This window comes from Telmatherina bonti (assembly GCF_933228915.1).
Source record: "Telmatherina bonti genome assembly, chromosome: 13".
NCBI lineage: Eukaryota > Metazoa > Chordata > Actinopteri > Atheriniformes > Telmatherinidae > Telmatherina > Telmatherina bonti.
In genome coordinates, this window is record NC_136611.1 from 3,658,137 (window position 1) to 3,685,391 (window position 27,255).

Below are 27,255 nucleotides of genomic sequence, written 5' to 3' on the forward strand. Positions count from 1 at the left end.
GAAAGGATTGTGTTCCGGACTTTGTTGGAAACCAGATCTGATAGTGTTCTAGACATTGTCTGAGAAAACCGGAGCAGATTTTGTTCCAGACATCGTTGGAGGAAACCAAAGCGGATCGTATTCTAGACATCATCGGAGGAAACCGGAAAGGATTGTGTTCCGGACTTTGTCGGAAAAACCGGAACGTATCGTGTCCTGGACTTTGTCGGAGGAAACGGAGGAGCGGATTGTTTTCTAGACATTGTATGAGAAAACCAAAGCAGATCGTGTTCCGGACTTCGTCGGAGAAAACCAGAAAGGATTGTGTTCCGGACTTTGTTGGAAAAACCGGAGCAGATTGTTCCTGGACTTTGATGGAGGACACTGGAGTGGATTGTGTTCCGGAATTCGTCGGAGGAGACCGAAGCGGATCATGCCACAGACTTTGGCGGAATAACCGGAGTGGAATGTGTTTCGGACTTTGTTGGAAAAACCAAAACGGACCGTGTCGTGGACTTTGTTGGAGGAAACTGGAGCAGATTGTGTTCCAGACTTTGTTGGAAACCAAATCTGATGGTGTTCTAGACATTGTCTGAGAAAACCGGAGTGGATTTTGTTTCGGACTTTGTCGGAAAAACCGGAACGAACCGTGTCCTTGACTTCTTCTGAAGGAACCGGAGCGGATTGTGTTCGAGACTTCGTCAGAGGAAACCAGAGCGGAGCTTGCTCCAGTCGTAGGAAACTGGAAAACTGCTTTAATGGCAAAGTTTCAGATTGTTGAAGCATTTTAAAGACACAGTTGAAGTTTTTCCCTCATCAGGAAAAGGCGTCAATCCTGGACCCGCCCCCTTTTACAGGATGCAACGAGGAAAACGGAAAGACATCGACTAGAAAGTGAACAAATCCGATTCAGCAGCTAGGGCAGAATACAACATGATGATACAATAAAACAAGAGATGCGTTCACTGACCCCCCTGTTTGGCGTTAACAACATGATCACAACCAGAGGAAGGAAAAAAAAAAAAGTTCTTTTTGTTTTTTTACTTTATTTCTCCGCCGGACACGGCGTTCTGATCGGCTCAGCAGACGTCCTGTCATCCGGATGATAAGTGCTCTCTCTCTCCGGGTTGGATGTAAATCAGCTGCATTTCTTCTCCCTTGTGTCTCCGTTTCCCAGACGTCCATCCAGAATTCCAGTTCCGAGCGGGATGTTCGGCCGTTCCTAGGACCTGCTTTGGGACCAACGTTCACCCATGATGATGCTGGTTCACCACAATCAGGTCCACAACATTTCATTCAGGTTCTCCATTGCTGCATCATGGTTGGTCGGGTTGGAGGTCAGAAAACAAAACAAACAAACAAACAAACAAATGTTCCTCTGAGAGCGGCGGCTCTGAAAAAAGCACCGTGGGCGTGACGTCACACCCGGGTCGTTTTTCAGGTCTGAGTTGCAGCGGTCGGTCAGAGTTCATCCGGACCGGACCGAGCCGAGCCGAGCGTGCCACACTGGCTTCAGTTCATGTGCACGTGTGTGTGGGTCTCTGAGTGTTTTAGTGAGTGTTATTTGTTGCGCAGCAGCTCCAGCTGATCCTGGTACTCAGTGAAGAGTCTCTGGAAGCGCAGGTTTTCCCCGATGACCGGAAGAACTTCCCGCAGTAATTCCCGTTTCCGCAGACCCTGGACACACGAGACAGGAAGGATGAGTCTAGATCGGATCGGATGGGTTGATCACAGCCGAAAGAAAATCACCATTAGCAACAATTACTTTACTCGTTGCTAAGATTAGCCTACTCATTGCTAAGATTAGCCTACTTGTTGCTAACATTAGCCTACTCGTTGCTAAGATTAGCCTACTCATTGCTAAAATTAGCCTACTCGTTGCTAAGATTAGCCTACTCGTTGCTAAGATTAACCTACTCATTGCTAAGATTAGCCTACTCGTTGCTAAGATTAGCCTACTTGTTGCTAACATTAGCCTACTCGTTGCAAAAATTAGCCTACTCGTTGCTATCACCACCTCGGATTACTTCAGCTGTTCTTACAATTACTTGATTCAGTGCTAAGATTATCTTACTTGTTGCTAAGATTAGCCTACTCATTGCTAAGATTAACCTACTCGTTGCTAAGATTAGCCTACTCGTTGCAAAAATGAGCCTACTCGTTGCTATAACCACCTCGGATTACTTCAGCTGTTCTTACAATTACTTGATTCATTGCTAAGATTAGCCTACTTGTTGCTAAGATTAACCTACTCGTTGCTAAGATTAGCCCACTCGGTGCCAAGATTAACCTACTCGTTACCAAGATTAACCTACTCGTTGCTAAAATTAGCCTACTCGTTGCTAAAATTAGCCTACTCGTTGCTAAAATTAGCCTACTCGTTGCAATGACCAGCTCTGAGTACTTCAGCTGTTCCTGTTTACTTTACTCGTTTTAGGCCATTACGTAACAGTACCGTTAGAGTAAGAGGAATTAAAACTTCCTGCATCACAACAGTCTAAACAGAAAATTATTTTTCTGGCATAAAATGTTAAATTTACATTTTTTAATCATTTGTTTGCTTTCTTCATTTAAAGCTCCCATATTATGCAAATTCACTTCCTAAACGTTTTCCAGCAGTCATGCATCTCAACAGCCTGTGCAAGAAAAATAAAAATGAGAACATTCTCTCTTGTTTGCTCCACTTTTTAGTGAAAGTTTGCTCAAACAAGTGAGTCTGAGATTTTTCCCTTTGTGACCTCACAAAGGGAAATCATCCTGTCCCGGAGAGGGTTGTGAAAAGGCAACGCTCAGGAACATTAAAAGCTTCTCAGTAGAGCCACGTTTAGAACGACTGAAATAAAACACTTACATAACGATATTTTTGGACTTCTGACACTCAGATAAAAATGCTGAAAGTAGAATATGGAAGCTTTAAATTCTGATAAACTCCCAGAAAAGTTACAGGAAACGGTCTGGTTTGAAGAAATGAAAGAAAAATGGAGTTTGGTGAGAGAAAGTCAGGTTCCATCCTCCAGATGAATTTCTCCAGCTCAGCACAACCATCTCTCCTCTCATTACCAGAAAGCTCGAACTGGAACCGTTTTTCTTCGTACATTATCTGATGGCTGCGGACAGGAAGCACGCAGAGCGTTTGGGACGTACCAAAGTGGTCGGCTCCCAGGACGAAGCCGCCGATTTGTGGACAGGACCCAGCAGCTCCTTACAGAGTTCCCGGAGACGAAACTCTGAGCCTGGAGGAGAAACAGAAAACATAAAACTGTCTGAAAAACACAAGAAATACAAGAAACTGAGCGTCTTTCAGGTGATTAAATTCACTGTGAAACATCTTCACTGGTCTCATCATCAATGTTCTTCATCGCTGCACATCATCACTCTCTTCATCAATGCAAACAAGCAGTCAGATCAACATGAACACATGAGCAGAAATCCATCTTTAGTCCCGATGCAGATAAACGTAAACATGTAAACAATGATGTTGTCTTTAGCACCGAAAAGTTGCGTTTTGTCCCTCTGGGCTTTCCGTAGCCAGTCTAGACAGACAAGGAAGAAGTTTTTCATGTTAAGGGAACAAAAAACCACTGCTGTTTATTTACATCCTGAATGTTGTGTTTCACCTCTGTGGCGACAAATTTCACCCGCCGCTGTGCGTCAAGCCCATCAGTTAGCTCACGCATGCTAACCGTTAGCCTATGGTATTTCCTATTGGCATGAGCCTTAAGCTAACTTATCGTTCCGACATGTTTTGATGCAGCGTTACGTGATGTCACACGAATGTTGTTTTCCTTTTCGCTGATCACATGATGAGAATCTTCAGGTTTCATGAACCGTGGTGTTTCATGCCTGACATCAAGCAGCGGTGAAGTTCTAAGTGTGAATTTGTGGTTTCAGACCTTCGTTGACGAGGAAGCGGGCGTAGATGAGCAGCCAGTAGCGATACTCCTGAGCCGACAGCAGCGTCATGGCGGCGGCCAGCTGGTTCTCCAGGAAGGCCAGTGTCATGCTCTGCTGCAGGTGATGAGGCGTGGAGGAGAAGCGGGATGCCAGCCGGCCGGCGCTGCAGGAACAACAGATTTTGTAAAGCAGTTTGTGTAGAAGAGACGGAGGTTAAAGGTGAAACTCATACTTCAGGTTTCGTCCCTGCATGGCGGCCAGCGGCCCCGAGGACACAGGTGCATTGTGGGAAGGTAGGCAGCTCCTGAAGTCGGCGCACTGGACCAGAGAGTCTCCTTTATCTGCGATCAGAGTCCTGAGAAACGGAGCAGAACCATCAGGACTCATCAGGTTTATGGAGTCGCTGCCGACTGGCCGCGTTCTCTGGTTCCTCACCATGTCTCCAGCGAGGAGCTGAAGCAGTACGACTTCCCGTTGGAGAGTCCGATGATGGGAACACCCTGCTGGGTCAGCAGAGACTGGGACACGGTGGTGTCAGAACCTGAAGGCAAAAACCAGATCACGTTCCATCCCAACAGCAACAAACCAGTTTAAACCATCTGCTGGAAACGTTTGTTTTTTGTTTTTTTTGTCCAGCATTTTGCAGGCAAAATAGATTTTCTGGATGCCGTGTTCTGCTGGGCAGATTTACTTTGCCAAGGAAAGCATCATAGATATCATGCTCCCCTTAATAATTTTTTGTTTTTCTATTTATTTTGCATAATTGTTTGTATTACAAACTTTGTACTGCTGGACCGGACCGGAGAGGACAGAAGAGGGACAGAAAGAGGAACGAAAAGAAGAGAAAACAGAAAACACCTTGAAGAGAGTAACCGGTTAAACCAGAGTTTAACCAGTAACAGGTCAGTAACGTGACCAGTTTAACTAGAAACAGGTTGGTAACATGACCAGTTTAACCAGTAACAGGTCTGTAAGGTGACCAGTCTAACTAGTAACGGGTTGGTAACATGACCAGTTTAACAAGTAACAGGTTGGTAAGGTGACCAGTTTAACAAGTAACAGGTTGGTAAGGTGACCAGTTTAACCAGTAACAGGTCTGTAACGTGGCCATTTTAACTAGTAACAGGTCTGTAAGGTGACCAGTTTAACCAGTAACTGGTCGGTAAGGTGACCAGTTTAACCAGTAACAGGTCTGTAAGGTGACCAGTTTAACCAGTAACAGGTCGGTGAGGTGACCAGTTTAACTAGTAACAGGTTGGTAACGTGACCAGTTTAACTAGTAACAGGTTAGTAATGTGACCAGTTTAACCAGTAACAGGTCTGTAAGGTGGCCAGTTTAACAAGTAACAGGTCTGTAACGTGAACAGTTTAACAAGTATACGGTCTGTAACATGACAAGTTTAACCAGTAACAGGTCTGTAAGGTGACCAGTTTAACTAGTAACAGGTTGGTAACATGACCAGTTTAACCATTAACAGGTCTGTAACGTGAATAGTCTAACCAGTAACAGGTCTGTAACGTGGCCAGTTTAACAAGTAACAGGTCTGTAACATGACAAGTTTAACCAGTAACAGGTCTGTAAGGTGACCAGTTTAACTAGTAACAGGTTGGTAACATGACCAGTTTAACCAGTAACAGGTCTGTAACGTGAATAGTCTAACCAGTAACAGGTCTGTAACGTGGCCAGTTTAACCAGTAACAGGTCTGTAACGTGGCCAGTTTAACAAGTAACAGGTCTGTAACGTGAATAGTTTAACCAGTAACAGGTCTGTAAGATGACCAGTTTAACCAGTAACAAGTCGGTGAGGTGACCAGTTTAACTAGCTACAGGTCGGTAAGGTGGCCAGTTTAACAAGTAACAGGTCTGTAACGTGACCAGTTTAACAAGTAACAGGTCTGTAACATGACAAGTTTAACCAGTAACAGGTCTGTAAGGTGACCAGTTTAACTAGTAACAGGTTGGTAACATGACTAGTTTAACCAGTACAGGTCTGTAACGTGAATAGTCTAACCAGTAACAGGTCTGTAACGTGGCCAGTTTAACCAGTAACAGGTCTGTAACGTGAATAGTTTAACCAGTAACAGGTCTGTAACGTGACCAGTTTAACAAGTAACAGGTCTGTAAGGTGACCAGTTTAACTAGTAACAGGTCTGTAAGATGACCAGTTTAACCAGTAACAGGTCTGTAAGGTGAATAGTTTAACTAGTAACAGGTCGGTGAGGTGACCAGTTTAACTAGTAACAGGTTGGTAACATGACCAGTTTAACTAGTAACAGGTCTGTAAGGTGGCCAGTTTAACAAGTAACAGGTCTGTAACGTGAACAGTTTAACAAGTAACAGGTCTGTAACATGACAAGTTTAACCAGTAACAGGTCTGTAAGGTGACCAGTTTAACTAGTAACAGGTTGGTAACATGACCAGTTTAACCAGTAACAGGTCTGTAACGTGAATAGTCTAACCAGTAACAGGTCTGTACCGTGGCCAGTTTAACAAGTAACAGGTCTGTAACGTGAATAGTTTAACAAGTAACAGGTCTGTAAGGTGACCAGTTTAACCAGTAACAGGTCTGTAAGATGACCAGTTTAACCAGTAACAGGTCGGTAAGGTGACCAGTTTAACTAGTAACTGGTCGGTAAGGTGACCAGTTTAACCAGTAACAGGTCGGTGAGGTGACCAGTTTAACTAGTAACAGGTCGGTGAGGTGACCAGTTTAACTAGTAACAGGTTAGTAACGTGAATAGTCTAACCAGTAACAGGTCTGTAACGTGAATAGTCTAACCAGTAACAGGTCTGTACCGTGGCCAGTTTAACAAGTAACAGGTCTGTAACGTGAATAGTTTAACCAGTAACAGGTCTGTAACGTGACCAGTTTAACAAGTAACAGGTCTGTAAGGTGACCAATTTAACCAGTAACAGGTCTGTAAGATGACCAGTTTAACCAGTAACAGGTCGGTAAGGTGACCAGTTTAACTAGTAACAGGTCGGTAAGGTGACCAGTTTAACTAGTAACAGGTCGGTGAGGTGACCAGTTTAACTAGTAACAGGTCGGTGAGGTGACCAGTTTAACTAGTAACAGGTTAGTAACGTGACCAGTTTAACCAGTAACAGGTCTGTAACGTGGCCAGTTTAACAAGTAACATGTCTGTAACGTGAATAGTTTAACCAGTAACAGGTCTGTAACGTGACCAGTTTAACCAGTAACAGGTCTGTAAGATGACCTGTTTAACCAGTAACAGGTCGGTAAGGTGACCAGTTTAACTAGTAACAGGTCTGTAACGTGGCCATTTTAACAAGTAACAGGTCTGTAACGTGACCAGTTTAACCAGTAACAGGTCTGTAACGTGACCAGTTTAACAAGTAACAGGTCTGTAAGATGACCAGTTTAACTAGTAACAGGTCGGTGAGGTGACCAGTTTAACCAGTAACAGGTCTGTAAGATGACCAGTTTAACCAGTAACAGGTCGGTAAGGTGACCAGTTTAACTAGTAACAGGTCTGTAACGTGGCCATTTTAACAAGTAACAGGTCTGTAACGTGACCAGTTTAACCAGTAACAGGTCTGTAACGTGACCAGTTTAACAAGTAACAGGTCTGTAAGGTGACCAGTTTAACCAGTAACAGGTCGGTAAGGTGACCTGTTTAACCAGTAACTGGTCGGTGAGGTGACCAGTTTAACCAGTAACAGGTCTGTAACGTGACCAGTTTAACAAGTAACAGGTCTGTAAGGTGACCAGTTTAACCAGTAACAGGTCGGTAAGGTGGCCTGTTTAACCAGTAACTGGTCGGTGAGGTGACCAGTTTAACCAGTAACAGGTCGGTAACGTGACCATTTTAACAACAGGTCTGTAAGATGACCAGTTTAACAAGTAACAGGTCGGTAAGGTGACCAGTTTAACTAGTAACAGGTCGGTAAGGTGACTAGTTTAACCAGTAACAGGTCGGTAAGGTGACCAGTTTAACCAGTAACAGGTCGGTAAGGTGACCAGTTTAACCAGTTACAGGTCTGTAACATGACCAGTTTAACCAGTAACAGGTCAGTAAGGTGACCAGTTTAACTAGTAACAGGTTGGTAACATGACCAGTTTAACCAGTAACAGGTCGGTGAGGTGACCAGTTTAACCAGTAACAGGTCTGTAACGTGACCAGCTTAACAAGTAACAGGTCTGTAAGATGACCAGTTTAACCAGTAACAGGTCTGTAACGTGGCCAGTTTAACAAGTAACAGGTCTGTAACGTGACCAGTTTAACCGGTAACAGGTCTGTAACGTGGCCAGTTTAACAAGTAACAGGTCTGTAACGTGACCAGTTTAACAAGTAACAGTTCTGTAAGGTGACCAGTTTAACCAGTAACAGGTCTGTAAGATGACCAGTTTAACCAGTAACAGGTCGGTAAGGTGACCAGTTTAACTAGTAACAGGTCTGTAACGTGGCCATTTTAACAAGTAACAGGTCTGTAACGTGACCAGTTTAACCAGTAACAGGTCTGTAACGTGACCAGTTTAACAAGTAACAGGTCTGTAAGGTGACCAGTTTAACCAGTAACAGGTCGGTAAGGTGACCAGTTTAACCAGTAACTGGTCGGTAAGGTGACCAGTTTAACCAGTAACAGGTCGGTAACGTGACCATTTTAACAAGTAACAGGTCTGTAACGTGACCAGTTTAACCAGTAACAGGTCTGTAACGTGACAAGTTTAACCAGTAACAGGTCTGTAACGTGACCAGTTTAACCAGTAACAGGTCTGTAAGGTGACCAGTTTAACCAGTAACAGGTCGGTAAGGTGACCAGTTTAACCAGTAACTGGTCGGTAAGGTGCCCAGTTTAACCAGTAACAGGTCGGTAACGTGGCCAGTTTAACAAGTAACAGGTCTGTAAGGTGACCAGTTTAACCAGTAACTGGTCGGTAAGGTGACCAGTTTAACCAGTAACAGGTCGGTAAGGTGACCAGTTTAACCAGTAACTGGTCGGTAAGGTGCCCAGTTTAACCAGTAACAGGTCGGTAAGGTGACCAGTTTAACCAGTAACAGGTCTGTAAGGTGACCAGTTTAACCAGTAACAGGTCGGTAAGGTGACCAGTTTAACCAGTAACAGGTCGGTAACGTGACCAGTTTAACCAGTAACAGGTCTGTAAGGTGACCAGTTTAACCAGTAACGGGTCGGTAAGGTGCCCAGTTTAACCAGTAACGGGTCGGTAAGGTGACCAGTTTAACCAGTAACAGGTCTGTAACGTGGCCATTTTAACCAGTAACAGGTCTGTAACGTGACCAGTTTAACCAGTAACTGGTCGGTAAGGTGACCAGTTTAACCAGTAACAGGTCTGTAAGGTGACCAGTTTAACCAGTAACAGGTCGGTGAGGTGACCAGTTTAACTAGTAACAGGTTGGTAACGTGACCAGTTTAACTAGTAACAGGTTAGTAATGTGACCAGTTTAACCAGTAACAGGTCTGTAAGGTGGCCAGTTTAACAAGTAACAGGTCTGTAACGTGAACAGTTTAACAAGTATACGGTCTGTAACATGACAAGTTTAACCAGTAACAGGTCTGTAAGGTGACCAGTTTAACTAGTAACAGGTTGGTAACATGACCAGTTTAACCATTAACAGGTCTGTAACGTGAATAGTCTAACCAGTAACAGGTCTGTAACGTGGCCAGTTTAACAAGTAACAGGTCTGTAACATGACAAGTTTAACCAGTAACAGGTCTGTAAGGTGACCAGTTTAACTAGTAACAGGTTGGTAACATGACCAGTTTAACCAGTAACAGGTCTGTAACGTGAATAGTCTAACCAGTAACAGGTCTGTAACGTGGCCAGTTTAACCAGTAACAGGTCTGTAACGTGGCCAGTTTAACAAGTAACAGGTCTGTAACGTGAATAGTTTAACCAGTAACAGGTCTGTAAGATGACCAGTTTAACCAGTAACAAGTCGGTAAGGTGACCAGTTTAACTAGCTACAGGTCGGTAAGGTGGCCAGTTTAACAAGTAACAGGTCTGTAACGTGACCAGTTTAACAAGTAACAGGTCTGTAACATGACAAGTTTAACCAGTAACAGGTCTGTAAGGTGACCAGTTTAACTAGTAACAGGTTGGTAACATGACTAGTTTAACCAGTACAGGTCTGTAACGTGAATAGTCTAACCAGTAACAGGTCTGTAACGTGGCCAGTTTAACCAGTAACAGGTCTGTAACGTGAATAGTTTAACCAGTAACAGGTCTGTAACGTGACCAGTTTAACAAGTAACAGGTCTGTAAGGTGACCAGTTTAACTAGTAACAGGTCTGTAAGATGACCAGTTTAACCAGTAACAGGTCTGTAAGGTGAATAGTTTAACTAGTAACAGGTCGGTGAGGTGACCAGTTTAACTAGTAACAGGTTGGTAACATGACCAGTTTAACTAGTAACAGGTCTGTAAGGTGGCCAGTTTAACAAGTAACAGGTCTGTAACGTGAACAGTTTAACAAGTAACAGGTCTGTAACATGACAAGTTTAACCAGTAACAGGTCTGTAAGGTGACCAGTTTAACTAGTAACAGGTTGGTAACATGACCAGTTTAACCAGTAACAGGTCTGTAACGTGAATAGTCTAACCAGTAACAGGTCTGTACCGTGGCCAGTTTAACAAGTAACAGGTCTGTAACGTGAATAGTTTAACAAGTAACAGGTCTGTAAGGTGACCAGTTTAACCAGTAACAGGTCTGTAAGATGACCAGTTTAACCAGTAACAGGTCGGTAAGGTGACCAGTTTAACTAGTAACTGGTCGGTAAGGTGACCAGTTTAACCAGTAACAGGTCGGTGAGGTGACCAGTTTAACTAGTAACAGGTCGGTGAGGTGACCAGTTTAACTAGTAACAGGTTAGTAACGTGAATAGTCTAACCAGTAACAGGTCTGTAACGTGAATAGTCTAACCAGTAACAGGTCTGTACCGTGGCCAGTTTAACAAGTAACAGGTCTGTAACGTGAATAGTTTAACCAGTAACAGGTCTGTAACGTGACCAGTTTAACAAGTAACAGGTCTGTAAGGTGACCAATTTAACCAGTAACAGGTCTGTAAGATGACCAGTTTAACCAGTAACAGGTCGGTAAGGTGACCAGTTTAACTAGTAACAGCTCGGTAAGGTGACCAGTTTAACCAGTAACAGGTCGGTGAGGTGACCAGTTTAACTAGTAACAGGTCGGTGAGGTGACCAGTTTAACTAGTAACAGGTTAGTAACGTGACCAGTTTAACCAGTAACAGGTCTGTAACGTGGCCAGTTTAACAAGTAACATGTCTGTAACGTGAATAGTTTAACCAGTAACAGGTCTGTAACGTGACCAGTTTAACAAGTAACAGGTCTGTAAGGTGACCAGTTTAACCACTAACAGGTCTGTAAGATGACCAGTTTAACCAGTAACAGGTCGGTAAGGTGACCAGTTTAACCAGTAACAGGTCTGTAAGATGACCTGTTTAACCAGTAACAGGTCGGTAAGGTGACCAGTTTAACTAGTAACAGGTCTGTAACGTGGCCATTTTAACAAGTAACAGGTCTGTAACGTGACCAGTTTAACCAGTAACAGGTCTGTAACGTGACCAGTTTAACAAGTAACAGGTCTGTAAGATGACCAGTTTAACCAGTACAGGTCGGTGAGGTGACCAGTTTAACCAGTAACAGGTCTGTAAGATGACCAGTTTAACCAGTAACAGGTCGGTAAGGTGACCAGTTTAACAAGTAACAGGTCTGTAAGGTGACCAGTTTAACCAGTAACAGGTCGGTAAGGTGACCTGTTTAACCAGTAACTGGTCGGTGAGGTGACCAGTTTAACCAGTAACAGGTCGGTAACGTGACCATTTTAACAACAGGTCTGTAAGATGACCAGTTTAACAAGTAACAGGTCGGTAAGGTGACCAGTTTAACTAGTAACAGGTCGGTAAGGTGACTAGTTTAACCAGTAACAGGTCGGTAAGGTGACCAGTTTAACCAGTAACAGGTCGGTAAGGTGACCAGTTTAACCAGTAACAGGTCGGTAAGGTGACCAGTTTAACCAGTTACAGGTCTGTAACATGACCAGTTTAACCAGTAACAGGTCAGTAAGGTGACCAGTTTAACTAGTAACAGGTTGGTAACATGACCAGTTTAACCAGTAACAGGTCGGTGAGGTGACCAGTTTAACCAGTAACAGGTCTGTAACGTGACCAGCTTAACAAGTAACAGGTCTGTAAGATGACCAGTTTAACCAGTAACAGGTCTGTAACGTGGCCAGTTTAACAAGTAACAGGTCTGTAACGTGACCAGTTTAACCGGTAACAGGTCTGTAACGTGGCCAGTTTAACAAGTAACAGGTCTGTAACGTGACCAGTTTAACAAGTAACAGTTCTGTAAGGTGACCAGTTTAACCAGTAACAGGTCTGTAAGATGACCAGTTTAACCAGTAACAGGTCGGTAAGGTGACCAGTTTAACTAGTAACAGGTCTGTAACGTGGCCATTTTAACAAGTAACAGGTCTGTAACGTGACCAGTTTAACCAGTAACAGGTCTGTAACGTGACCAGTTTAACAAGTAACAGGTCTGTAAGGTGACCAGTTTAACCAGTAACAGGTCGGTAAGGTGACCAGTTTAACCAGTAACTGGTCGGTAAGGTGACCAGTTTAACCAGTAACAGGTCGGTAACGTGACCATTTTAACAAGTAACAGGTCTGTAACGTGACCAGTTTAACCAGTAACAGGTCTGTAACGTGACCAGTTTAACCAGTAACAGGTCTGTAACGTGACCAGTTTAACCAGTAACAGGTCTGTAAGGTGACCAGTTTAACCAGTAACAGGTCGGTAAGGTGACCAGTTTAACCAGTAACTGGTCGGTAAGGTGCCCAGTTTAACCAGTAACAGGTCGGTAACGTGGCCAGTTTAACAAGTAACAGGTCTGTAAGGTGACCAGTTTAACCAGTAACTGGTCGGTAAGGTGACCAGTTTAACCAGTAACAGGTCGGTAAGGTGACCAGTTTAACCAGTAACTGGTCGGTAAGGTGCCCAGTTTAACCAGTAACAGGTCGGTAAGGTGACCAGTTTAACCAGTAACAGGTCTGTAAGGTGACCAGTTTAACCAGTAACAGGTCGGTAAGGTGACCAGTTTAACCAGTAACAGGTCGGTAACGTGACCAGTTTAACCAGTAACAGGTCTGTAAGGTGACCAGTTTAACCAGTAACGGGTCGGTAAGGTGCCCAGTTTAACCAGTAACGGGTCGGTAAGGTGACCAGTTTAACCAGTAACTGGTCGGTAAGGTGACCAGTTTAACCAGTAACAGGTCGGTGAGGTGACCAGTTTAACCAGTAACAGGTCTGTAAGGTGACCAGTTTAACCAGTAACGGGTCGGTAAGGTGACCAGTTTAACCAGTAACGGGTCGGTAAGGTGACCAGTTTAACCAGTAACAGGTCGGTAAGGTGATATCTGGAGAATCAATAAATCTAAAGGAATCTCTGTATGCCGGGACAGGGTTGGGTACTGGTGACCTCCTGCTGGTGATCACGGCTGACATGATTCTGCACTGGAAACCAGTTCAGAGACTCAGGAAGGTTCCAGAAATGATGAAATGTTTCTCACCGGATAAAACGCTGAGCAGAGACTCGTTCTTCACCAGAGCTTTCTGCCGATGAACGTCCCTGCAGAGACACATCATCACCATCATCATCATCGTCATCATCATCCTCATCGTCATCACCATCATCATCATCACCATCATCGTCATCGCCATCATCATCATCATCGTCATCTTCATTGTCATCACCATCATCGTCATCACCATCATCATCGTCATCGCCATCATCACCATAATCATAAACATCACCATCATCACCATCATCACATCACCATCATCATCGTCATCTTCGTCATCTTCATCGTCATCGCCATCATCATCATCATCGCCATCATCACCATAATCATAAACATCACCATCATCACCATCCTCATAATCATCATCATCACATCACCATCATCATCGTCATCTTCATCGTCATCACCATCACATCACCATCATCATCATCATCATCATCACCATCATCACCGTCATCATCATAAACATCACCATCCTCATCATCACCGTCATCCTCATCACCATCATCCTCATCCTCGTTATTACCGTCATCATCATCATCACCATCATCACAATCACCATCCTCATCATCACCGTCATCATCATCACCACCACCATCATCCTCATCACCGTCATCATCATCATGATCACCATCATCATCATCACCATCCTCATCATCACCATCATCCTCATCCTCGTTATTACCGTCATCATCATCACCATCATCACAATCACCATCACCATCATCATCATCATCACCATCATAATCATCCTCTTCATCGTAGATCAGCTCAAAATGAAAGAAAAACTGACCAGACGGAGAGCGTTGCACCGGCGGTCAGAGCCATGACGAAGTGGGCGGAGCAATGGAGGGCCGATACGGGCGTGGCCAGCTGGATGGGTGGGAGGAGTCTCCGCCCACAGGAAGAGAACACAGACAGCATCCTGTCCTCACAGGCAACGGCGAGGACGTCACTGAGGAAGAGGAGGGACAGGAATCACAATCACTTGTTCAGGATCTTAATTTGATGAATTAAAAAAAACAAAACGCTTTAAAATAAATAACGAACAAAGAATGAAAATAAATTAATAAATAAACTGGGAAATTTTAAAAAATGTAGAAACTGCAGGAATGTAAAACTTTAAAGGAAACAAGAAATTAATTTAAGGATAACCAATAAATTAATGGAAAGATTGACAAGTGGGGAAAATGGAGGATAAATTAATTAATAAAAGAGAAAAGATGGAAAATGAAATTAAATTAAAATGTAAGAAAAAAAACGTGAAAATTATTTTCCATCTTCATGCAGCCACAGTTAAACGATCCTGAACTGGGAACGTTGCAGAAGTTTCCACCTGCTTCCTGCGGCGACGACCACCGAACTGGGAAGCAGAGTATTCCAGTCCCGTCCGTCTCTGGAGCATCGCAGCTGGCTGAGCTTGGAACCGGCAACCACGGAAACCTCGTTCTCCACCTCCAGGAACACAGACGGCTCCATGCTCACCTGCACACAAACACAGCTTCCGCTCAGGGACACGGAGAGACCAGGACCGGGATACTGGTTCAGACTGGAACGGGGACGGAAAGGAAGCAGCTAAAGAAAACAGAACTCTGCTGAAGCTCTGATTAAAGGTGGAAGAAGGAATTCTGGGATTTATGTTTATCTGGGAATGCAACCGGATTCAAGTCCTGGAGGGTTTGGATCCTCCAGAATCAGCTGGTCCCAGATCCGGTTGCCTATGGCTGTCCCGCCTTCTACCACCTGCTTTAGTGTTCAGCGTTTAACAGACGTTTCGGGGAAACAGGAATAACACGTTACGGGGAAACGGGAATAACGCGTTACGGGGAAACGGGAATAACACGTTACGGGGAAACGGGAATAACACGTTCCGGGGAAACGGGAATAACACGTTCCGGGGGAACGGGAATAACACGTTACGGGGAAACGGGAATAACACGTTCCGGGGGAACGGAACTAACACATTCCAGGGAAACGGAATTAACACATTCCAGGGAAACTAAACTAACACGTCCCAGCTTTAAACGGGAATAACACGTTCCGGGGAAACGGGAATAACACGTTCCGGGGAAACGGGAATAACACATTCCGGGGAAACGGGAATAACACATTCCGGGGAAACGGGAATAACACGTTCCGGGGAAACGGGAATAACACATTCCGGGGAAACGGGAATAACACGTTCCGGGGAAATGGGAATAACACTTCCTAAGGGGAAACAGGAATAACACATTTCAGGGGAAACGGGAATAACGCGTTCCGGGGAAATGGAACTAACACATTCCAGGGAAACGGAATTAACACATTCCAGGGAAACTAAACTAACACATTCCAGGGAAACGAAACTAACACGTCCCAGCTTTAAACGGGAATAACACGTTCCGGGGAAACGGGAATAACACGTTCCGGGGAAACAGGAATAACACGTTCCGGGGAAACAGGAATAACACGTTCCGGGGAAATGGGAATAACACATTCCGGGGGAAACGGGAATAAAACGTTCCAGCGCTAAATGGGAAAAACACGTTCCGGGGAAACGGTTATAACGCGTTCCAGGGAAACGGGAATAACGCGTTCCGGGGGAAACGGGAATAACACGTTCCGGGGATATGGTTATAACGCGTTCCGGGGAAGCGGTTATAACACGTTCTGGGGGAAACAGGAATAATACATTTCGGAGGAAACGGGAATAACACGTTCCAGCTTTAAACGGGAATAACACGTTTCGGGAAAACAGGAATAACACGTTCCGGGGAAACGGGAATAACACGTTCCGGGGAAACGGTTATAACACATTCTGGGGGAAACAGGAATAATACATTTCGGAGGAAACGGGAATAACATGTTCCAGCTTTAAACAGGAATAACACGTTCCGGGGAAACGGTTATAACACGTTCTGGGGGAAACAGGAATAATACATTTCGGAGGAAACGGGAATAACGTGTTCCAGCTTTAAACAGGAATAACGCGTTCTAGCTGTAAACGGGAATGACATGTTCCGGGGAAACAGGAATAACACGTTTCAGCTTCAACGCGCTGCTTTTCCAGACACACACAGGAATACTAGGATTGTCGCCAAGTTGACGGAGCAGACCTGCAAACTGAAGGCCTTCTGGGCGCTCGGGGTCGGGAGTTTCAGAACGACTGTGGGAGCTTGAGGAGGCGCCACCCTGCTGGGCTCCCGGTCTGAGGGAGGAGTTATCTGAGGAGGAGGAAGAAGAGGAGAAAACATCCAGTTATCCCAGCTGCTCACACCGTCCATCATTCCATCACCGTTCTGTCATTGCCCCCCCCCTTCTCTACCTGGGTGAACGGTTGTGCGGCGGCGGCGGTCATCTTGTCCTTCCTTGGCCGGCCCTTCTTGCGTTTCTCCACCACCTCTCCTCCCTCCATCAGCAGCTCGCCTTTCCTCTTCCCGAACGCCAGGTTCTTGTTGATGGCGGCCATCTTGTCTTCGCTGTCACTGCTCGTCTCCTCCTTGGCTTTGGCGTCCTTCAGGGCGGAGACGGCATCCTTCGGCCTGCTGGAGAAACAGAAGACGACACTCAGCCTGTCCTCCGTGTTTCCATCAGCTGATCGTCTCATCCAATCACCTGTCCAGAGGTGTTATTCCGGCGGTGGAGGCGATGGCGGCCGTGACGCCCGGCGTCGCCTTGGAGCGCTCCGTGAACCGTGAGTCCAGAGCTTTCATCGGCTCGATCTTGGAGGCAGAAGTGATCAGCAGACTGGACTTCACCCTGCCACCACAGAAGAAGAAGAGCAGTGTAAACGGGAAGTGGTGGATGCCAGAGCGGCGTGGTCGGCGTCCTACCCGTCCTTGTTGTCCTCCAGGACTTTGCTGGCGCCGCTGGGTGGAGGCGAGGTGAGCATGGCGTCCGGGCCGGGCCGCAGACCCAGAGAGGACCCGGGAGCTGGACTGGAGTCGGAGTTGAGCTGCGGGGGGAGCTGGTTGGACATGGAGGAGCCGGACGGGAGGATGGGAGCGCTGTTGAAGAGAGCGGGAGAGAAGTCCCTGCAGAGACATGGACAGCGTTCATCCAGGCGATGCCATCAGCGTTAAATCTACGCTTTTAAACCAAATCCCATTTCAATCAAACAGTAAAGAAAATAAATTACAAATAGTTAAAATTTTTATTTTTTGCCGTCAGTCTGGACGTCTGAAGTGCAACTAAAGAAGCTAGTGAAGAGATGCTGTGAACAGTAAACATGATGTTTACACCCACTGCTTTATAAGTTTCACTTGTGTAACTTTATTCTAACAGAAAAAACTAATAAATAAAAGTGACTCCTTTGAGAGTTTTTTTTACAATAAATAAAAACAATTTCCCATTTTGGGAATGAGGTGATAAAAATTAAGGTTTCATTCCACTCAACTTGTGTTTCAGGAAAAATTAACATTTTTTATCCAAAATGCTGCTTTAAGAAATCCATGAACAGAATTAAAGCTAAATTTCAAACAAATTTAATCTCATTTAATTTAATCTAATTAATCGATTAAATCGATCAATTGATCAGCCCTACATTCATGTTTCCTGGACCGATGGCTGACCTGGATGCCTTCGTCTGGATCAGACCCGCAACCCGTCGTTTACCCTGCCAAGTCAGCAGATCTGTTCACCTGACATTATTTCATCTTTTAACCTTTTCATGACTTTTCCATCTTGTCAGGTGTTTCTGTTATTCTATCAGTTTTAAATAAACTTTATTCTGGTCGTTATGGTGACCGTTGCGGCTTGTTCAACCCTCAGAGGTCGACGAACACGTCACGTCTTCTAAGGCTGAAAGGTACTTGGATAATCGACTAATCGCCGTAATTATCGTGCCGATTAGTTCATGAATGGGATCTGATGTAGCTTAACGGCGTGCAGCAGCTCTTATAAATCACTAGCTTCCAGCTTCAACGGTTATCTCTACGCGTTTCTAAGACTAAAGACGATTAAGACGATCGCTCAGATATACGGAAGACGAGGGACTTCTTTCAGTTCCTCTTCATGTGTTATTAAACGGCTGAAACCAACAAAACATCACCGACAAAACGAAAGTTGTAGCTCGCTGTCAATGCTAACAGCTAACTAGCCAGTTAGCTTCCTGAGACGACGTGTCCCCGTTCATCAGAACCGCCGCAACAAACTGAAATAAAACCCAAATGATGCCTCAGACGGTCTGGAGATTTGGGATTTTCTGCCTGGGATGTGATGTGTGAGGATCCCTGCAGCAGATCACCATGAAGGCGTGTCCTCACCCCGTGTCCAGCTGGGCGATGCAAAGCGGAGTGATCCGTCTTCTCCCGTCTGCCGTCCTCGTCTCCACCTGCTTCTTCAGAAGGTTCTGGAACATGAAGGAACCAACATGGAGATCAAACAGCAGAAACATGACGTCTGGTCCGTCCGGATGACACCAGACTAGTCTCTTAAGCCTCTTCTTGCCTCGCCGCGGTCTTTAAGATGTTCATTTATTTCATATTTTATGCTTCCAGTTGTGTTGCGCTGCTGGTTTCTTGTGTATTAAAGGAAATCTGATGATCCGAGCCTCTTATCCCGTCCTACTCGGTTGCTTCTCACCTTCCTGATGTCCTCCAGAGACTCTCCGTTCATCACGCTGTTGACTTTGGGAGCCGAGGATTCGGCTCCTGTGCTTGTCGTCCCCGCGTTAGCCTGGGCCGAGTTCTGCCGCTCCTGCTGGTACTTCAGCATCTCGGGGTTCTCGATGATGGTGGTGGACAGCTGGGCCTCGGTGTTGGTGATGGCCAGACTCTTACCGTAGATGTTTTGGTGTATGCTGTTCTGCACATCAATAAAGACCAGAGCAAATCGTCACGGAAACGTCATCCTGCCATACAAACAGCTGAACAGCAGCAGATAGCTGCATCCCTGCAGGAGAGCTGCATCCCTGCAGGAGATAGCTGCATCCCAACAGAGGACAGCTGCATCCCAACAGAGGACAGCTGCATCCCAACAGAGGACAGCTGCATCCCAACAGGGGACAGCTGCATCCCAACAGGGGACAGCTGCATCCCAACAGGGGACAGCTGCATCCCAACAGGGGACAGCTGCATCCCAACAGGGGACAGCTGCATCCCAACAGAGGACAGCTGCATCCCAACAGAGGACAGCTGCATCCCAACAGAGGACAGCTGCATCCCAACAGAGGACAGCTGCATCCCAACAGAGGACAGCTGCATCCCAACAGGGGACAGCTGCATCCCAACAGGGGACAGCTGCATCCCAACAGGGGACAGCTGCATCCCAACAGGGGACAGCTGCATCCCAACAGAGGACAGCTGCATCCCAACAGAGGACAGCTGCATCCCAACAGGGGACAGCTGCATCCCAACAGGGGACAGCTGCATCCCAACAGGGGACAGCTGCATCCCAACAGAGGACAGCTGCATCCCAACAGAGGACAGCTGCATCCCAACAGGGGACAGCTGCATCCCAACAGGGGACAGCTGCATCCCCGCATGAGACAGCTGCATCTCCATTATAACCTTCAGTTTTCCGTAATAAACTAAATATCCAGACAACCTGGAAATGCAGACGTTTTAACTGGTTGCTAGGCAACATCATGCAGTAACATGAGGGAAACTATCAGCAGGAACCAGTTGGAGCGATTATAAACATCACGTGATCTTACCTTCTCCTCCTCATTCAGAGGATCTCCCAGCTCGTCTAGAGAAAAGTCCAGGTAGGCCACCGTCCCGTCCATCGAACACACCAACATCCCCAGACCTGTCAGAGTCCTGACACACACACACACACACACACACACACACACACACACACACACACACACACACACACACACACACACTTTTCTCACTGCTCAAATAAGAAACCACAAACCTGAAAACACAGCAGAGAAACAAAGCCCAAATGTCCCACGGCACCTGAACTCACCAGGAAATGTCCATGATGGATTTGTCGAACAGGTCGTGGATGACCACCAGAGGGCGCTTCAGCGAGGTGAGCTGGATGGAAGAGAGAAACTTTATGTGGATTTGGTTCCACGGACAAACCGGTCGGTAAAGAACGAGGCGGGACTGACCCAGACGGACAGGGACCGGTCTTTGCTCCCGACGGCGCAGCAGCAGTACGGACAGCTGGGCTTTGGAGAGCTGCCGTTCTTCTGCTTCTTCTTGAAGATCTTTGGGTTGAATTTCTACGACGACATGATGAGTCAGAGGATGGGGGGTGGGATGGTGGGGGGGGGGGGGGTGTCTAAGAACCGGTCCAGATCTGCCTCACCACCACAGTGACGGCTTTTCGGTGGCCCACAAAGTCCATGTTGGTCTTCCAGCCATCGCGCTCCACGATCTGAGCCGTGGGGCCGGAGTTGTTCATGGCGTGAGCAGACACCAGGTACTGACCGTCCGGAGACCAGGACAGACGCAGGACGTGGGTCGTCCCGCCGCACTGATGGACAGGACACAATTCCAACCGTCAGTCTGATAGAAGAAAAGAAGACAACCCGGGAGATGAAGAGCTCCTACCTCGCTGAAGGGTTTGGTGATGTTGGCCTCCATCTGCCAGTCCACCGTCCTCCAGACCTTCAGGCTGTGGTCGTCGGCTTGGGAGGCGATGTACTTCCCCACCGGGTCCCACGTCAGGCCTTTCACCAGCCCGGTGTGGCCTCGCAGGCAGGTGACCATCTCTGAGGAGTCAACCGGAACAAGAGCGCTCTGACGCCAGGATCTGCAGGTTTAACACTTTTCCATGTTTCGTGACGATACGGGAATCGTGTTTCCGTGACGATACGGGAATCGTGTTTCCGTGACGATACGGGTTCATGTTTCCGTGACGATACGGGTTCATGTTTCCGTGACGATACGGGAGTTGTGTTTCCGTGACGATACGGGAATCGTGTTTCCGTGACGATACGGGAATCGTGTTTCCGTGACGATACGGGATCATGTTTCCGTGACGATACGGCAATAGTGCTTCCGTGGTGATATGGGATCATGTTTCCATGACGATACGGGAGTTGTGTTTCCGTGGCAATATGGGATCATGTTTCCATGACGATAGGGGAGTTGTGTTTCCGTAGCAATATGGTATCATGTTTCCGTGACGATACGGAAATCGTGTTTCCGTGACGATACGGAAATCGTGTTTCCGTGACGATACGGGAGTCGTGTTTCCGTGACGATACGGGAGTCGCGTTTCCGTGACGATACGGGAGTCGCGTTTCCGTGACGATACGGGAGTCGCGTTTCCGTGACGATACGGGAGTCGCGTTTCCGTGACGATACGGGAGTTGCGTTTCCGTGACAATACGGGAGTTGCGTTTCCGTGACGATACGGGAGTTGCGTTTCCGTGACGATACGGGAGTTGTGTTTCCGTGGCAATATGGGATCATGTTTCCATGACGATGCGGCAATAGTGCTTCCGTGGCAATATGGTATCATGTTTCCGTGACGATACGGGATCATGTTTCTGTGACGATACGGGAGTTGTGTTTCTGTGACGATACGGGAATCGTGTTTCCGTGACGATACGGGATCGTGTTTCCGTGACGATACAGGATCGTGTTTCCGTGACGATACGGCAATAGTGCTTCCGTGGTGATATGGGATCATGTTTCCATGATGATACGGGAGTTGTGTTTCTGTGGCAATATGGGATCATGTTTCCATGACGATAGGGGAGTTGTGTTTCCGTAGCAATAAGGTATCATGTTTCCGCGACGATACGGAAATCGTGTTTCCGTGACGATACGGGAGTCGTGTTTCCGTGACGATACGGGAGTCGTGTTTCCGTGACGATACGGGAGTCGCGTTTCCGTGACGATACGGGAGTCGCGTTTCCGTGACGATACGGGAGTCGCGTTTCCGTGACGATACGGGAGTCGCGTTTCCGTGACGATACGGGAGTTGCGTTTCCGTGACGATACGGGAGTTGCGTTTCCGTGACGATACGGGAGTTGCGTTTCCGTGACGATACGGGAGTTGTGTTTCCGTGGCAATATGCAATCATGTTTCCATGACGATATGGGAGTTGTGTTTCCGTGGCAATATGGTATAATGTTTCCGTGACGATACGGAAATCGTGTTTCCGTGGCAATATGGGAGTTGTGTTTCCGTGACGATACGGGAGTTGTGTTTCCGTGACGATACGGGAGTTGTGTTTCCGTGGCGATACGGGATCATGTTTCCGTGACGATACGGGATCATGTTTCCGTGACGATACGGGAGTTGTGTTTCCGTGACGATACGGGAATTGCGTTTCCGTGGCGATACGGGATCATGTTTCTGTGACGATACGGGATCATGTTTCCGTGACGATAACGTTGGAAAAAAGACTCTTAAACAGCTTCATATTTATTTATTTGCTCTAATTTACGAAGTGTAAACATAACGTAATCAAGGAATCCTGGAAAAGTTTGCTCTCAGTGTCCTTTCCACCGCTTCCGACTCAGATCGGGAATTCCTACCTGGGAATTTGCGAGCGTTCCAGATGACGATGGTGTTGTCCACGCTGCAGGAAGCTAGCCACACGTCGTGAGGCGACCACGCCACATCCATCACGTCTGCAAAGCAAACACAGCGGTGAGACGGGAAGGAGACGCGAATCCGGCTCGCGGTCAGAACGCCGTACCTCCAGTGTGGTTCCTCAGGATGGTCACGCACCTCCACTGCTCCACGTTGGCCAGCTTGCTGCTCGACCCAAACACGGTGCTGGGTCCAATCAGCCTGCAGACAAAACCAACCAATCAGAACACTGATGACCATCAGTCATCCAGCAGAAGGCGGAGTCTGTACTTACGCGGCACGTTTCCACACCATGACCAGCTTATCGTCTCCTCCGGACGCCAGATACAGGCCGTTGTTGGACCAGCGGACGCAGTTCACACACGCTGCACACACACAGGAGGAGGTCAGCATGGAGCACTGGGAGGAGGTCTGGGAGAAGGTCTGGGAGGAAAGGAAGAGAGCTGGGAGGAAAGGAGGAGGTCTGGGAGGAGAGGAGGAGGAGGTCTGAGAGGAGAGAAGGTCTGGGAGGAAAGGAGGTGGTCTGGGAAGAGCAGGGAGGAGGTCTGGGAGGAGATCTAGGAGGAGAGGAGGAGGTCTGGGAAGAGGTCTGGGAGGAGGAGGAGCGGAGGTGGTGTACCAGGTGGTTACCTAGGTGATTGTCCATCTGGCAAAGCATCTTGGGAATGCCGTCGTTCTTCTCGTCCTCCTCTCTGAGGACCGGCGCCATGTTCCAGATCATCACCTTCCCAGAATCCTCTCCTGAAAACACATCAGCAGCGTCTTAATCTCATCTCCCAGTTTAGCCTGTTCCATCTTCCACGAGAAGCGAGAACTTTTTTCTTGTTCTCGAGGCTCCGAGAAGAAAATGACGTCATTTTGTTCTCGTGGATGTGTTTGAAGACAGTTCTTGACACGCCGGGCTGGCAGAACTTTTTTCTTTAAGGGCTGCGAGAAGTATCGTGTGATTGGTCGGACATTGGAGGTGGGCATGGTTAACACGGAGAAAGCATGAAGCGGAGTTGCTGCTTCCGCGTGTTTGCTGTTGCAGGTAAAACGGATTGTTTTGATAAAACAACTGATCGAGGTGGTGAGAAAGTACGAACATTTTTACATCATGTGGCATTAAAACACTCGGACCCAGCCACGTGCACGACCCGCCCCGCCGCGTGCACGACCCGCCCCGCCGCGTGCACGACCCGCCCCGCCGCGTGCACGACCCGCCCCGCCATGGACAAAGCTGCTCGTTAAATATGAAACTAGAAAAACAGAGCGGAGAGCGGAAACCTCCACCAAGCACAATGTTAAAGAATCCTTTTAAAACATTCCTGGATCCAAACGGTGATCCTGATCACCACCAGAATTTAATCACTTCTTTATTTTTACATTTGCAACAACTCTTGAAATATTTATAAAATCCCTCCGTAACCTTTTAAGTTATCTTGAGCAAAAAGACGCCGGGAAAACAACCTCCTCGGCGGATGTAACAACCGGGTTCATTGCACATAAAGCAGACATCTTTAGGCTGTGGTCGTCGGCTTGGGAGGCGATCCCCCCCCGCAGTGATCCCTACCCGCTGCACACGTGCTTCTCGTGTAGTATGTATGGACCCTGCCAAACAAGGCGTTTTTTCTTGTTCTTGCAGCCTCAAAAACAAGAACTCAGTTCTTGCATCTCGTGGAGTATGTAACAGGCTTTAGTCCGGCCGGGAACGCTGGGAACAACGTCTTACCTTGCCCCCCCGTGGCAAACTTCGTCCCGTCAGGATGAATGTCCACTGAAAATATGGGTTTGCCTGGAAAACACACCAAGGTTCCATCAGTTTCCATGGATTCAGGAAGTTCCGGCAGAACCAGCGTTCCTAAAACAGGAACTGTAGAAACTTCCGGAATCTCCCATCATTTTCCACAGCTGGGCCCAACCAGAACCAGAACCTGCTTTCACCATTTGTCTGGTGGGAGTCTCCGAGCACCAACACGCTCGCCATCTCAGAATTCCTGGAGAAACCTGGAAAATCCCGACATCGGATTACGGAACTCAAACCGCATAAAAACACTGAAAATGAAATAAAAACATCTTCCTGGCTTCATTCCAGCCATAGAGGACCATTATTTTCCTGCTTTTCTCATCACTTGTTGATCTTTGGCTGCTCCTGATTGGACGTTACCATCAGTTTAAGCTCTCTGATTGGTGGAAAGTCTGACAGGAAGTGTCTTCATCATCATGTCCAGGTGGAAATAGAGGTCTCTTAGCAACATGGTGGTGATGGTGATGAAGATGTGATAAATAATGGTGGATTTACCATCTAGAGTCTCTGAATAAACACTACATGTTGCGTCTGGATTGTAAACCTCCTGGACGGATAGAAACGCTGGAAAACCTCCGTAGACCAGCTGGAGGGTCACATGACCATCTGGAGGGTCACATGACCATCAGTGCTGGTCCTGAGACGCTGATGGAAGACGTGGTAGTAATTTGCAGAAAATGTACAGCACTTAACGTCAACCTAAATTTATTAGACCACCTGTTAATATTTTAGCATCAAAACTATTGAAGTTAAAATGCGTCCTCATTATGGATAAATATATACATTTTTATTATATTCATTAATTTATCTTGATGATTTTACTGTTTCTGACATGATCCTGAGATGTTACCCTATTATCCTAATGTTTCTCTGTTCTTATCTGTTATAAGGCGGCGCTGGGAAAACTGGCTGCGTGGCATTGAGCTTCAGCTTGGTTCTGTATTTTTCTTTTGTCATTAATGTTACATGTCTGTATGTCAAACCTTGGACAAGCTGGCTTGAACTTTGAATTTCCCGTCTGGGATGAAAAAGTATCTTTGATTTGATTACCCATTAAAATAGTTCTACATTCAGCTCCTGTGCACATAAACAAGTGGATGAATTAAAATAAAAGTCATATTTATATTTCATTTTCCCATTTTTGCTGCTTTCTGTAGACACACATCTGTTTGCTTTAATCATTTAAACATCTCAGTTTTAAATGCTGGTTCAATTCAGCCAAATTTAACCACCTGCAAGTGTTCCCACTTAGTTCAGATTCATGTTTATCCAGGAAAATCTGCGTTTGTGCATTTCTGCAGGAAATTTAACGCCTAAATCTGCGTTTCTGTGCATTTCTGCAGGAGGTTTAACACTAAAACCTGCCTTTCTGTGCTTTTCTGCAGGAGGTTTAACACTAAAACCTGCCTTTCTGTGCATTTCTGCAGGAGGTTTAACACTAAAACCTGCAATTCTGCAGGAGGTTTAACGCCTAAATCTGCGTTTCTGTGCATTTCTGCAGGAGGTAACGACCTAACTGGCAGCGTGTTAGCCGCAGATGCCATCCAGGCCATTTGCTCAACAGTTAACTTTCCCAACTGACATGTTGGAGGTTTCACCAACACATGTTAGCTTCATGGAAAAACTCTCACTAAACCACCACGTCTTCGGAAAAATGTCTAAATAATCCTCAACAGCACGACAGATTGAGATAACAGGTGATTTGACAGTTTGAGTTAGCATCAGAGCTAGCCGGTGAGGGGGCTAACTAGCTAGCCAGGCTAGCCAGTTTAGAAGCGTTTAGGAAACAGAAAAATGGGATTAGACTTGAAAAACACATTAAATAGTCGGTGGTGGAGCAGTTTGTTGTGTATGACTGACTTTTAAGTGGGAAACAAGTGAGGTAAGTATCCAGCATCCCCAACAGCATGTCTGCTGAACAGGTCCCCCCCCCCGACAACAAAAGCCCGACTTGGTCGCGCAGGGTTCGGATTGTTCCTGCAGCAGCTCACCGTTGTGGCTCACCCAGCTCGGCTTCAGCAGCTTCATGGCGACAGTTTAAATTCCTGACTGAGCCTAAAATCACTTTAAATCCACGCGGCGGTCGGGTCCATAGCAAAACTCGCCCCCCCCCTCTTTGTCTCAAACTCTGCCCAACACTTTGCTGCTTCTGAGCTCCATCTCTGCAGCATCCCCACGCAGGCTGACACGGACCACAAACACTGTGACACTGCACAGGAACAGTTTCCGGTGTTTTTTTTTTTACCGCGGACCGGAAGGGACTGCAGCTTTCACAATATTTACACAAAAAGACTCTTTCTAAACTCATAAAGTTACGATGAGAAACAATTCTCAATAGCAGCTTTTAATTCGTTTTGTGCTTCATTCAGTTTTAATTCATGGGAACTTTATTATATTTTATCACATAAAATCTGTGATGACTGCGAAGACTTCAACGGAAGAAGGTTTTTGGGGTTTTTTTCTTTTCTTTTTTTTTTTTTTTTTAAACGTCACCTAAACCTCAGTGCGCAAACTCAGAATTTA

The 27,255-nt window shown here is 46.4% G+C and overlaps 1 protein-coding gene across 2 annotated transcripts; it reads right to left on the reverse strand.

Annotated features, from left to right (window-relative positions):
• hira (histone cell cycle regulator a) lies at nt 1-26,893 on the reverse strand. 2 transcript variants are annotated; one of them, XM_079252160.1, is made up of 25 exons: nt 26,724-26,893; nt 24,658-24,720; nt 23,577-23,687; nt 23,221-23,311; nt 23,053-23,147; nt 22,889-22,984; nt 20,948-21,108; nt 20,703-20,870; nt 20,503-20,616; nt 20,355-20,425; nt 20,092-20,197; nt 19,020-19,241; nt 18,701-18,786; nt 17,270-17,470; nt 17,052-17,195; nt 16,762-16,981; nt 16,553-16,660; nt 14,794-14,942; nt 14,251-14,412; nt 13,446-13,504; nt 4,309-4,414; nt 4,106-4,228; nt 3,873-4,036; nt 3,124-3,212; nt 1-1,656 (listed from the first exon to the last, which is right to left on the reverse strand). In XM_079252160.1, the coding sequence occupies exons 1-25, from the start codon at nt 26,758-26,760 to the stop codon at nt 1,540-1,542; spliced, it is 3,063 nt and encodes a 1,020-aa protein (XP_079108286.1). In that variant the 5' UTR covers nt 26,761-26,893; the 3' UTR covers nt 1-1,539. The 2 variants fall into 2 exon arrangements, with proteins under 2 accessions (XP_079108286.1, XP_079108285.1); XM_079252159.1 differs by having other exon boundaries at nt 14,770-14,942.
• Between the last annotated feature and the right edge of the window lie 362 nt (nt 26,894-27,255).